This window comes from Myxocyprinus asiaticus, chromosome 3 (genome assembly GCF_019703515.2).
Source record: "Myxocyprinus asiaticus isolate MX2 ecotype Aquarium Trade chromosome 3, UBuf_Myxa_2, whole genome shotgun sequence".
NCBI classification, from domain to species: Eukaryota; Metazoa; Chordata; class Actinopteri; order Cypriniformes; family Catostomidae; genus Myxocyprinus; species Myxocyprinus asiaticus.
This window is the reverse complement of record NC_059346.1, coordinates 52,580,963-52,595,535: the sequence shown is the minus strand read 5'-3', so window position 1 is coordinate 52,595,535 and position 14,573 is coordinate 52,580,963. Positions and strand designations below refer to the sequence as shown.

The window sequence follows — 14,573 nt, the reverse complement described above, 5'->3', positions numbered from 1 at the left end:
AAACACTTCATTTTTTCAGACTTCACTAGTGCGTTCATTGTTAGAGCTGACAAACAGAGCAAGAATGACCTAAAATCAGCAGTCTTTAATTTGCTTAGTGTGACACGTCCCTCAACAGTCGATTAGTTGCCTTTGCAATGAATCTTAGCCTCCAACAAAGTTTTGACAATGTTCAAAATATTGGGCTGCAGTTCTGCAGTGTGACTCCTACGACGGCTGTCTAATGAAGAACCAGCATAAGCACAGCAATTGATGATGTAAGTGTGTGGACACAAGTGTGAGGTTCAAATGCTTATACTAACTTGTCTTTATGATATACAACATAAATATATTGTTATTTAGCGTTCCCTTCATGCTACGATCATACTATTAATACGACCTTAAGCTTGTTCTGAAGAATGAGCAGCCGACAAACTTCCAGTTTCATCTATGACAGACTCCAAACAATCCAACTTCTTTTTTTTTTCTTTTTTAGGTAAAACATTGCCACAAGTACTTGCTTGGGTTTGTGCAGTGCCATTTCAATTTTGTGTGTCAATAGAACGGCCTGCCCAGTGCCCGCCCGCTTTTTCAGCCATCTGTGTCCCAGAAGTATTTTCCTCATAAAAGAAGTGAATCACAACATTACAATCTTTGATTTTGAAGCTAAAAAGTATTTGAAAATCGGACAAAAAGACAAAGATACAAGACCGTGTACTTAATTTCATTCACGAGGGCATGAACTACAATCCCATGAAGCATTGCAAATTACGCAATCGAATAAAAAAATCTATGGAAAAATATAAAACTACTGATTAGAGGTTGCTGATTATCAGTACAGAAACAATATATTTTAAGTTTCCTGCAAAGTATTCCGATATTTTCGATTGCGTTATGGAAGTTGACACTCGCTACTTGACTTGTTTGGAGGGCTTTTTTAGCTGTGGTTCTCTGATTGGTGGATCTGTCTCTGTTGGATCATAGGTAGTGTAGTGGAGTTGTTCACCAGGAATTTCACTGTTAAACATGATTTTAAAACAATGAAGTTGAAATAACGTGGACTGATGGCTTCAACTAAGGCATATACCATCAATGAACAACCTCGGAGCTCACAGTAGGTTGGTCTTTAAAGGTTTATAAGTTATCGCTGAAAAGCATTTTGTCTATGGAAAAAATGAATGGGATTTTATACTTCCGGAACCAAACGGTTGCGCTCTATAAGAATGTCGGAACGTGCTTGTAACACGTCCAGTCAACTCTGTTAATCGTGACCAAAGTTTATTATACATAAATGTCAGTTGATGTTGAACAGTCTAGGCTTTTACGCAAGCAAGAATTGTAAAGGACATGGGGGGAAACACCGAGTATGCACACAGCTTTTAGATTTTTGCAGCTTTCAAGTGTAACGGAAATATAATTTCTAGCATTAGGAAACTTTTAATTTTCTATGACACCCACATTGCCAAGTTACGTTGAAAGAGATGTGTCAACAACAAACATTGCAGAAATGCAACTCTTTAGTAGATGGAAGGTAATGATCTTGAGAAGTTATTTGGGTGTTATTACACAGCTTATAGTCAACAAATGCTCATTACATACCTTCTGTGTCTGTTTATGCAAAGAAACATATTATTTGTTAGATACCATGTATAAATAAGTAATCAAGATTGTGAACAAGTGATGCAGGTGTATTCAATTATGCTTAACTAGTAGTACAACAGAAATGATAGCTTTTGTCAGGCCATTTATGGATACTTTTTAAGCGTCCACGTTCGCGAAGCGGAAGTTGTCATAGTTGGATAAACTTGAATGGTGGTAAATGGGAGATCACAGCAAATTTAATTTTTGCTTACTCATTTGCTCCAACAGCAAAAGAAAAAATCACCGATTACGCTATCCCAGCTTTGCAATAGAAGATAAAAAATATACAGTGCTGGATAACAGCAGTAAGAAGAGAGAAACAGGCCAAATTTTTCTGTCACTCCCTCAGCAGCTGTAAGAAGCCTCATTGCTGTGGTAACTGATTTATTTAAATATTATTCAAGGTAATATAATACAAAGTACAATGTTATAAATTTACAGTAACTATTCTTCAAATTGGAAATATAAAAATGTTTGCTACATTCATGTTGTTAAAGAAAGCGGAAAAGCGTCATAACAGATCTGTGAAAAGGGTCTATTGCTGAGGCAATACCATCTGTGAAGTGGTTAAATATATTTCAGAGGTTCATTCACTTACTCTGATTTCTTCTCAAATGTTTTGGTAGACTCTTCTATTTTATTCTCCAGGTCCAGCATGAGGTCCTCTTTGCTGCACAGACTCTGCTGGGTTAACAGTAGCTCCTCTGAGGTTGACTTCAGCCTGACCAGAGATCAGTCAAACACACAGCTTCACCAACTAATCTACTATATCAGTTAACATTCAGCCAGACTACAGATCAGTCATAACCAGAATCATGACATACTGCAAGTCAGAATCAGGTCAAATAAGAATAATATCAACCTGACAAGGACTTATTCAAACAGAAATCATCTGAGACAATGGACCTGTTCAAAGCTCAAAACACATTTTTGACACACACACACACACACACACACACAAAACCAGTCAAAATTTTGGACACATTGAACTGAATTGATGTTTCTCATTATCTTGCAAACCTTTATATCTAAAGGCTTATGCTTAAATGCATAAAATAAGCTATAATATAAGGTAGTTTTGATTTGTCAACATTTAGGTAACAACATGATTCCCATACTTACACTTTGTGTTACTGCACAGTTTTAATGGCTAAATCTAAAATTTGGAAAATAGTAATAATAAAGGATGAAAAGGTGTTTCCTACCCTTGAATTTGGGGAATGTGGAAAAGGCTAAAACTCACTAATGTTCAACTAACACTACCAAGTGTTAATATTAACGTTAAAACATAAGGTTTGAAGCATTCATGCAAATCATTATTTGACCCAGATAATACCTAATCTAATTTTATACTGACAAATTACCAACTCACATTGCTTGTAAACTGTCCGCTGTCAAATTATTCCACAGAATCTCATTTGCTTGAAGATTTTCTGTTTCCTCTAAAAGTGTTATATCAAATTCTACATTTGGTTCTTTGGCTTCTGGTGATCTAGACACAAGAAACGTGAAAAAGTGGAGGTTATTTAACATATTTATGATGAAAATGCTGACACAATTAAAAAAAAATTTAATACATAACAAAATTATATTCATACCTTTAACCTATCATTCAATTTGGAATTTTAGATTTACAAGCATTTAACATACCTATACACTTCGATGAAGTTGTCATACTCTGAGAGAGGATCGATTTGGTCGATAGAAGTGTGTATTTCTTTATGGACCTTTACGATTTCATCTGTTAACAGGCTGGTGATTTCACTGTACTCCTCCAGAATCCCCTTACTAGAATTATAAAACACAGCAAAATACAAATTAAAAACATTGTAGGCTTTCTTTAACAAAATGCACCCAAATGTGTGAGTGCCGCTTCATTGCAGTGAGCCAAACCTACATGTCAATTTGATTATTTATCAATACTTAGGCAGATGTTTGAGCTGCGGACATAAATGATACCTCAATTCATGTGGCTTGTTGAGGAGAGGTGTGCCATTACTTGACTAAGTGATCGGAAGGTTTTTGCCAAGCAGATGATAAAAAAAAAAAGCTTTCTTGACAGTCTTTCTTTTTTTTTCTTTTTTATAAACTGACATTTATGCTTGTCAGCAGTTCTGAATAACTATTACCAATTTTTCACTGATGTCACATACAACATTGCATTGCTTTGCATGGCTTGTTTGGCCCACGCTGAATGGTCATATAAAATTTTAGGTCAATCCCAGAAGGCTCTTGCAATTGTTTCCTTCATGTGGATTAACCTCCACTTCAGATTACTGCAAACTGTGTGATTAAAAAACAGCTTAAGAAAGAAAAACCCCAAAGAGACTTCTGTTCTCTGCTAATCCTCTAACAATATGACAGCTACCGGATTGAGGCTACAACATGCAGCAAGGTCTTTAGTGTAGTGGCACTGGTTGTGCAGTGTCCACAGCAAAAGATTTTAATGCACGAGGCTGTCCAAAGTGATCGCAATAACCAGACACAGTTCGAGAACCACACTGCCCTCCACAGTTGAAGAGGAGACTGAATTTTCTCACCGACTTCCATTAATTAATGTTTTAATTCTATTCATTCTTATTTTATTTTTCACATATCAAATACAAAACTCTTAAATTATATCAAATTCTAAGCAACTCTCTCCCTTGTGTTTTAATCTGAAATATTTTTCTGAGGGGTGCACTGATGTATCAGCAGCCAATATTTATCAGCCAATTATTGGCCAAATTAAAACCATCAGCATATCGGTTATTAGCATGAAAACGGCAATATGAAAAAAAAAAAAAGATAATTAGTAACATATTGTAAAAATGCACAATGCCAAAAATGCACAATCCAGAATGAATAATAGCCACATTATGTAGAAGGGCTGGCACTCTTAAGAACATGTAATATTTAATTTTTGTTCTTTCTGTCACGTTTATGCAGAAAAAATGGCATAAACAGGCTTGACCGTTGTGAAAGTGGCACTCACCTGAAGGCTATATGATGAGGGAAACCATCCAAACCACTTTGAAACCAACAGACTTTGTCTAATGAGAAATCGGTATGATATCCTTTAATGCTGCATTATTGATTGAATTAAGATTAAAATCACAATATTGTCTTGCGCTGTTACTAAACCTTAAAAACAGGGACTAAAAACGGTTCAAGGAACAAAAACGAAAATCGGAATTTATTTATTTATTTATTTATTTATTTGCAGAAAGTAACCAAAAACGGGAACAAAGTAATTTTCAATTGTTCCAGAGTGGAAATGTTATTTTTAAATGCTGGTAACCGGTTATAACTTAATTTCGTTCCCATAATTTTTTCATGAAACCAAAGGCAAATATTTGGAACTACACCACTTCATGTTGCCTGAAAAACTGAACATCCTGAAGGAAACTGCTGCATCACACATTTCTTTGCCTAATTGCCTGTTGTGAATGCCCTTTTTAACAACTATGTATAAATACTACAGTATATATGCACGGCTAATCCAGATACAATGAAAACATTTCTCAGTTGTTTCCATGTTTTCACTGAATTATTGTTAGATATGATGCATTAATACAGATTTGATGCTGCTGGGTTTTGACTGAGAAGCAGATCTGTAATTAAAATGATACTTAGCTGTTAAAGGTGCACTCAGTCAATTTTTCCTCATTAAAAAAAGTTTAACTCCTAAAGACATGAATTGTAATTTTGCAATATATGTAGGAAATCATGAGCACTCACATTAAAATTAAGTTCAAAATGACTAAGTTCAAAATGACACAAAGACAAAAGTTAATGAGTGCACCTTTAATTAACTGTATGCTTGTATGATTTGATAAATCCACCACACAGGAAAAAAATTTTTTGCTTAATGGGCTTGTTTTTCCAGACCAGGATTCTTGTTTCTCTTGTGAGATCTGGCAACAACGCATTTGGTATTTCACCCACCCCTTAGCGCAGAATATTGTCATTTTAAAAGAACGTTATTAACTGTTCTTTTATTTTGTTCTAAACGGTTACCATTTGGAAAAGAGGCAGAAATATTGTTTTTGCTCAGAACGAACCAAAATGAAAAACATTTAGTTTTTAGTCCCTTCTTAAAAGATTGCATTTTAAAATATAGTCTGCGTTCAGCGCTTCAGTCAGCGATGTGTGGGCAAGTGGCACCCTCTAGCGGTCTGGACGGCATTATCCATTATACCACTATAATACAGAATTTAAAAGGGGGGGGGGGTTGTTCCTTTAGTTAAAACTTTTTATTTTTCCATGATGTGGTTGACATTTCCGTGGAATTGCCCAATATATGCATAGTATGAATTTGTAATGTTCTATTATATACAGTACATACATGTAAAATGTGAGATCTGTTGTTTTGAACTGCAAAAACAGCAATGCAAAAATATTTTAGAAGTACAAAATAAAAAAACTAATATCAATCATCATATTTATTTATATTTTGTATCTTCATTATCCTCTATTTATCTTTCATTGTGGCTCTTTAAATTTTGGCACGTGTTCAACAGAGCCAATCCATATTTAAAGGAAATTATTTATTCTTAGAACAGTAAAAAAGCTTTCATATCTCTTTGTAAAATTTTAAAGCATAATTCCTACAGTAAAACAGTGATCTGATAACAAAATAAGGTAAGTGGCAATATAACGGTATCGATCAGCCTATAATCGTTCATAGTGAAGTCTCACATGTTTGGCCAAACAGAATGATTTATATAGAATAATAATAATAATATTTTTGATATCCAAATCCCTCATTTCATCTGTTGTTGATTGTTCAATTGGAAACATCTTAGTCTCAGATCACGCCCTGGTGAGTTTAGAGGTGTTGCCATATACAGAGAAAAAGAAATCATATAGTTGGCGCCTTAATTTGTCCCTTTTGCAAAATCCTGATTTCCAACAAATGTTAAAGACTGAAATCAGTGTTTAAATGGAGACCAACTGGTCCTCAGTATCCTCTGTGGGTGTGGCTTTGGAGGCACTTAAGGCGGTTCTTAGGGGCCGGATCATACAGTATGCCTCATTCATCAAAAAATCCAAACCACAAGAACTCGTGGAGTTGGAGGGAAATATTAAAAGTGCAGAGGCAGAGCTGAAGCGCCGTATGTCAGCTGATGACCTCAGAGAATTGACCCGACTGAAACACAGATATAATACTATTTTGTCGCAGAAAGTGGAGTTTTGGTTATTCAGGGCAAGACAGTCATACTTTGAGTCAGGTGACAAAGTTTTTGGCTAGATATACAAAGCAAAGAGAGTCTCTTTCTACCATTCCTTCAGTGAAATCTGCTGGTGGTTAAACTTTTACCTCAGCCATTGATATTAATAATGCTTTTAAAGAATTCTATCTTGATCTCTATAGTTCCACATCTTCGTCTACTGATGAAGATACTAGAAACTTTGTGGAACCATTAGATCTCCCTAAACTGACGACTGAGCAAAAAAACTCTCTTGATTCTGAGATAACCTTGGAGGAGCTTGAAGAGGTAATTAAGTCCCTACCTACTGGCAAGACTCTGGGGCCAGATGGTTTTGCCGCAGAATTTTTTAGATCCTATGCTACAGAACTGGCTCCACTTTTGTTAGAAGTTTATACTGAATCATTGAAGAATGGAAAGCTTCCTCCAACTGTAGGGCTTTACCGGTTGTTTAGATCAGTGTTACTATCAGAAATAATTAATAATTATTTCTGTAGTTATTAATCAATATTTAAATTAATTAATTGGATCTAACTCATTAAAACCTCATATGGGGCTCCAGTAAATGTAGTGCGCTACGTTCAGGAGCGGGTTTGGTTATCAGTAACAATTAATAATTATCAAAGATAATTATCAGTTTTTAAAATCAATAGAACATTGATGAGAATCAATGTTAGCTTTTTAAAATCCTTTAAATCAACAATTATCAAAGATAATCGTTAATTGTTAACGTCGATGAAACATTAATTAAAATTAACACTAGCTTATTGATCATTCAAATTCAATCAAAGATAATTATCAATTATCAAAAATCAATAGAATATTAATAAGGATTAACATTGACGGGGCACCACCCTGAAATCAGGGACTAACAACCAAATAGTAAAACAGTCTCAATATTAGATTGTTTTCTTAGGAAAATCGACATCCGAAGAATATTGATTTTCGGGAAAAAAAACAATGAATGAAGGTTTGAATCCGAGCACTGACATCCCGTCAGCATGACACAGGCGTATGCAAAACAAACCAAAACACTTCTCTTTGTAATATAAACAAAGTTTATTTATGCAGTAATATCAATTAATAATTAATACAATGCAGTCAATAAACTTCCGACTTACAACTACAAACTAAACAGTGATATGATTAGATATGGAAATAAAAATAATCCTATAACACATAAGGTGTGTGTGTGTGACAGTGTGTGTGTGTGTGATTAGTAAGAGAGAGAGAGAGAGAGAGAGAGATGATTAAGTGACAGCCCTAAAGCCGATTTCGCGATAGCGGGAGAGAAAGCAGCTGTGTTCATCACTCAGAGACGCGGTTTTACGAGCGGGGCTCATAAAAGTCCTGCGTTATTTGACTCTTTAATGGATGAACTCAGTTTCTGTCTCACCCGCGATGGCGAAATTGCACAATCCAATTTGGTTGGACCACAATACAGCAAAACAAATTTGTGATAATTAATACCCTGAATATTAATAATGAGCGGACATGGCGGTCCGTAAACTGTACAAGCAAAAACCTTGAAACACAAGAATAACACGCTATAATATTCTATCTCTGCCCAGACGTAACCTCTTACTTGAACCACATGAAGACACAGGTAGAATGTGTTTTCCTCCGTCCTTTAACTTTGACCCGGTTCCTTGAGGCTCGTGTGATGACGGGAGGCCGTTTCCTCGCTCTGTCGGCGGGCGGTACGGCTGTTGATTGTCGGCTGGCGGTACGGCTGTTGATTCTCGGCGGGCTGGCGGAGAACTCAGAAATGTCGACTTGATTGAAGATGGAAGAGAAATCTTTAATCTCTTCACTTCTGTAGGCAAACGGATGAAGATGCGAATTGCTCGGCGGTCTCCTTCGGATCCGTTAGAGTGTTTGGTTGAACACAGAGTAATCTCAACTCGTCCAGCGAGATGGAGATTGTATGGCTACAGTTTCAAGTCGGACATTACTTCCTTGTGCCACGAGGTTGCACCTGAGAGCAGCAAAAAGAGCTACGTCTATATTCGGTGAACAAAGTCGCTGGAAGTAAATTCACGAAACATTTCAGAGGTATTTCAACTCCTGATGATGTCATGTTTGAGGGACGTTCTGTTGTGTGCCTCATCCAATAGGAGTTGAGAGTTCGATCCTTTAGAGGGCAAGGCTTCATGGATTTGTAGTCTGTTTTGGACTCCCTTTGTTTGATTTTGGCGCGATTTTTATCAGTAAAATTTACGACTTAGAAGGTGGGGGCTTGAGTTATGTTTTTACGACTGTGTTAGGCCTGCCTTTGTCTTCTATCTGAATACATGAGGCCCAACACAACCATGACACAAGCCCGGATCAGTCTGATTCTTAAAAAGGACAAAGATCCAAGCGAATGTAAAAGTTACCGTCCAATCTCCCTGATCCAACTAGATGTAAAAATTTTGTCAAAAATGTTGGCTAATCGATTAAGTAAGGTTATGACATCTCTTATACATATAGATCAGGTGGGGTTTTTTCGAGGCGTAGCTCTTCTGATAACATTAGGCATTTCATCAATATCATCTGGTCAGTAGCGAATGATCAATCTCCGGTCGCTGCCATCTCACTTGATGCCGAAAAGGCATTTGATATGGTAGAATGGGATTATCTTTTTAAGATTTTGGAAATGTATGGGTTCGGGAATACATTTATTGGTTGGATTAAGTTACTTTATAGACACCCTGTAGCAGCGGTACAAACAAATGGATTAATTTCAGATTATTTTACTCTGGATAGGGGCACCCGGTAGGGTTGCCCTCTTTACCCATTATTGTTCTGTCTTGCCCTGGAACCATTAGCAGCCGCGATAAGAAAGCAGGATGATTTTCCAGGGGTGATTGCCTGAGGTGTGGCGCATAAACTTCTGCTTTATGCAGATGATATTTTATTATTTGTCTCTGAAACTACTAGATCTATGCCTTGCCTCCAAAGAATTATTAATTCCTTTTCCAAGTTCTCAGGATACAAAGTGAACTGGTCTAAATCCAAAGCTTTGGCTCTGACAGCATACTGTCCAGTAACGGCTTTTCAGCCGGGCGCCTTCCAATGGCCCAAACAGGGCATTAAGTATTTGGGGATTTTATTCCCAGCAAATTTGTCTGATTTAATTAGTGTTAATTTTGACCCTTTAATAAAAAGATTTTTGAGCAATGTGGGCAGGTGGGCTTCATTACATTTATCTATGATTGGGAAGTTTAATGTTATTAAAATGAATTGTATTCCAAAATTTAACTACCGCTACAATCTCTCCCTGTAGATGTCCCCCTCTCTTATTTCAAGCAATTTGATAGCATTGCAAAGTCCTTCATTTGGAATGGTAAACGTCCCAGATTTTAATAAGTTACATAGGCCGATTGACAAAGGAGGGCTAGGCCTACCCAAGATTTTGTTTTATTACTATGCGTTCAGTCTCAGACATTTGGCTCATTGGTCACTTCCACCTGAGAGAGCCCCTCCCTGGTTTGTTATTGAACAGGAAGTTCTTGCCCCTATTTCGCCATTACAAAGCATCTATATCAAACTAATCGGAAAAGTTACACCCCATTATTTCGCATTTACACTCGGTATGGACTAAAGTGTCCAGATTGTTTAAATTGGACACTTATTTAAATGTTACCTCGAGCATATGGCAGAACCCAAGACTGTGTATTGGCAAATCCCCTTTCTGCTGGCCAGAGTGGATTGTGAGGGGGGGTTGCTACTCGGTGACCTATATGAAAGTGGAGTGTTGAGATCATCTGAAAACTTGGTCCAACATTTTGGGATCCCCAGACCTCAGTTTTATAGGTATTTACAGCAGCGCCACCTGCTTTGTTCTATTTTTGGAAGTAGTACACACCCCCCCTAAGGAGGCAGATGCTTTAGGAGAGGTGATTGCGGCTTTTGGAAAAGGTCATGAGGCATCAGTGTACTACTCCCGGTTGTGGGGTTTAAATGTTGATTTTATATATATATATATATATATATATATATATATATATATATATATATATATATATATATATATATATATATATATATATTGTACATTTCATTGTTATTGTTTGATTTAATAAAAATTTTTTAATTACAATAATAATAATAATAATAACAAATAACAGAAAACAAAAAAGCAAAATTTAATTAAAAACAGGTATGATAGGTATGTAGGGGGCTTGAGAGGTATACTAAAGAACTGTAAATTACTGTAAATGTGTTTCTCATTTGTTAATACAAACTAAGGCGATTGACAGCTTGCCATAGCCACACAGCATGCCATGTCTGCAAATGATTTTGGAGATGTCAGGCAAAATGCCATCCTCAGTCACTTTCATTGCATCTTTTTTCCATACAATGAAAGTGAATGGTGACTGATGCAACACTGTGTCTAACATCTCTTTTTGTGTTTTTGTGTGGAGAAAATGATGACAGAATCTTTTTAAATGTCTTTACTCACAGGGCACTGATCATCTCCTCTTGCATCCTCTGCAGGGAGTCGAGCAGAAGGGGCAGCGCAGTCTCGTTGTAGTGCTCCTGGTGTAGTTGCGCGCTCTTCACCGCAAGCACGTACTGGTTGTGCAGATTATGCAACTTCATGGTGGCTTTGTCGTAGCGCTCTCGAGCTTTCTCTGTCTCTTTGCCTGCGTGGGTGATGAAAGGCAAAGGAGAAGTCATTTGAACATCTGCTTGTGTTGTGAAAATCTTAATTCTTCTGTCATGATGCTCTAATATTTATATACTGGCATTCCAGAGCTTTGCAGTGACAATTGGCGATGTGGGGCTTTGCTGTAGACCTTATTCACAGTGGCGCCCTATTTGATTTTTGACGTGAATGAAAAAGAGGCTGTGAGGGATTAACCTACGGTCTCTTCAATGATATACACTGTATAAAGCTGTATTAAGCTCCTCGATCACATCTTATTTTCCACAACTCATGTTTTATGGAGTTTTTGTCTCCTAAAATTTCTTGGAAAGACATTTTGATGTTTCTTCAGGGGAATGATTCAAAACACTTTAATCCTTTAAGCTCTGAATTTGTTTTTAAAGATTTTCTGTTTCAGTGGCATGCCCAAAATTAAAGGCTTCTAACTTTACAAAAAAAAGAGGGTCATTATAATTTTAAAGAAAACTTTTCACATTTTTTAATGATATAAGATTATGATAAATTATGAGACTCAGACTAAAAATTTGACTGTATATATCTCAGGGTGTAAATAAGGTAGCTCCGAAAAAACCTGCTTTTGTTTTGTTCCAATAATGTCACCTGTAACTGAGTAAAATTTTGTGTTGATACGACAAAGCAATAAAAAGTTATAGCATTACAAAAACAATTGATCCTAGAGTCCAAAAATGTCTCCAAGTGTCCAAAAGCCTCTCCAAACAAATAAAACATAATAATAGTACATACAAGAACTAATAACACATGCAAATACAACAATGACTAAAGGTATGCTCTCTCTTCAAAGCATGCAAACATGAGTAACGAGATCTCATCCAGTTCCATTCGGTGTCATTTGAGCCATCATTGAAAGTCATGTACTTGGCGCCATCTCCTGGTGGCCATATGTAATTAGAGTGAATGATCCTCTCTGCCCATATTTGGATGACTTCCACCTCTGGTTGCAGCAATCTGAATCCTAATACAATTGGTTTAGCTTTCCATGATGCTGGACAAGGTACTGCATCATTTCCAAAGAAGTCATCTGATCCAGGAAAGCTAATGTGTTTTTTAGCCAGATAGCACATTATGTGCTGTGTGCACACTGTGCTTAGTGTTGATTATCTAATGATCTATGCATCCGATTACCCTGTGTGTGTGCTCGTCTTAAAGATAATCACCTCCTCTAAGTACTGGTATGTGATATTTATGTTCTGTAAAACAAACAGGTTGGCGTATTCTACTCTTTGAGAGCTTTCCAATGACATATGACACGACTATTTGATCAGTTTGATGTTTTTACAGATTACAATAATATGTACAGTGCAAAATTATTAATAAATGATTAAAGCGGAACACATGATTTGTCTGCAAATTTCAAAGCACTTTTCAATTTTGGTCATAATGCCTACATGCACTGGAAAGAAGAGCTTCTGAGTTTTAAAACAATACCTATTTAGTGTTGGACAAGACTTTAGTTATTAATGTTTTGATAATAATTTTTTTCTCAACGGGCCCATCGGTGGTCCCCCCGAGCTTAAACCCACTGAAGAGACTGTAAGTCTGTCCCTAACAGCCTCTGTGTCATTACCATCAAAAATTCAAGATGCCATTACTGTGAATAAAGTTCATAGGTGTTTCAAGTAGTGGTTGAGATTTATTTATTTTTTATTTTATGGCTTACGCTGATATCTAGAGTCAATTGTCGATATATACAGTACATAATACAAATTTATGACAAACGAGACATACTGAAAAAAAATTTAAATTAATACTTTGCATGATATTTACTCAAAATCACTCAAAATGAGACATGATTTAAATTCCTTGACTCAATACATTTTTACAAAATATTTACTCTAAATCCACTAAAAACAGAAAATGTTTACTATCTTTGAAAAGGCTGTCAACTTTGGACATTTTGGACAGATTTATTTTGAACTAACATTTTTGTTAATTGGTCAAGGTGGAACAATTATCAACTGATGTTGATAATCTTAATTGGGCAATTGGCAATAGTCGATAATTGTTATGATATATCAATAACTGTGCCGATATATCGGCCTATTACGAGCATGAAAATAATAGAAAATGAATAAATAATGCACCTTTGACAACAGCCTCCTTGTATTTCTCTCTTGCAAAAACAGCATCCTTAGTTAACTGCCTGTAGGTGCCTTTTAACTTCTCAAGATCACTTTTGGTTACCTGTGAGGAAGAGAAGCAAAGTCAGAACTGTGCACTGATCCATCACAATGATATTTTGTCAAACAGCAATGGTGACCTGTACGATGGTGAATGGCTCACCTTATTCATCTCAGACTCGATCTGCTGGTGGAGACTTTGGTAGCTCTTCTTCACCTGCTGCTTGTCTTTGATCATCATGGTGAGGCAATGCAGAGGCCCTGAGTTCAGCTCCTCTGCATGAGACTTCATGATCTTACTTAACTGCTCTGTCTGCTGCACCATGTGAGTCCATGACTGAGAACAAAACCAACAAAGATGTAAAGAGAGATAAAATATGAAAGAGATGCATGTGTGGGTGAGAGAATGAATAAATGAGGGTGAGAAATAGACAAAAGAGATTAGAAAAGAGATAGCGAGATAGAGAGAGAATCATAAAGTTAGACAGAACAGCAGGGAGGATACTTGCAGAAAAATACTGTGGGAGCACTATGGTACAGTTACAGTATCAGATGAGAAGACCATGGTACTTTATAGATACCATCGTACTGAATATTTTGCATATTCATATACCATCAACGCTATATACAGTGTGAACACTATGTTCCTAATAAAGTGCCTGACATGGTCTTCTACTGTTGTTGCCCATCCACCTCAAGGTTTGACATGTTGTGCATTCTGAGATGCTATTCTGCTCACTACAATTGTACAGAGCAGTTATCTGAGTTACCATAGCCTTTCTGTCAGCTCAAACCAGTCTGGCCATTCTCCGTTGACCTCTCTCATCAACAAGGCATTTCCGTCCACAAAACTGCCGCTCACTGGATGTTTTTAGTTTTTGCATCATTCGGAGTAAACTCTAGAGACTGTTGTGCATGAAAATCCCAGGAGATCAGCAGTTACAGAAATACTCAAACCAGCTCATCTGA

At 36.6% G+C, this 14,573-nt stretch overlaps 1 protein-coding gene across 1 annotated transcript in view; it reads right to left on the bottom strand.

Annotated features, from left to right (window-relative positions):
• Positions 1-14,573, bottom strand: part of LOC127426812 (tyrosine-protein kinase Fer-like) — an 80,953-nt gene that overhangs the window by 35,194 nt on the left and 31,186 nt on the right. Inside the window, exons 3-8 of the mRNA XM_051673853.1 lie at positions 13,768-13,941; positions 13,569-13,668; positions 11,260-11,443; positions 3,271-3,408; positions 2,993-3,112; positions 2,219-2,341 (exon numbers count right to left, since the gene is read on the bottom strand). Of these exons, the coding sequence (XP_051529813.1) occupies positions 2,219-2,341; positions 2,993-3,112; positions 3,271-3,408; positions 11,260-11,443; positions 13,569-13,668; positions 13,768-13,941 (839 nt within the window). The remainder of the gene's footprint in view (positions 1-2,218; positions 2,342-2,992; positions 3,113-3,270; positions 3,409-11,259; positions 11,444-13,568; positions 13,669-13,767; positions 13,942-14,573) is intronic.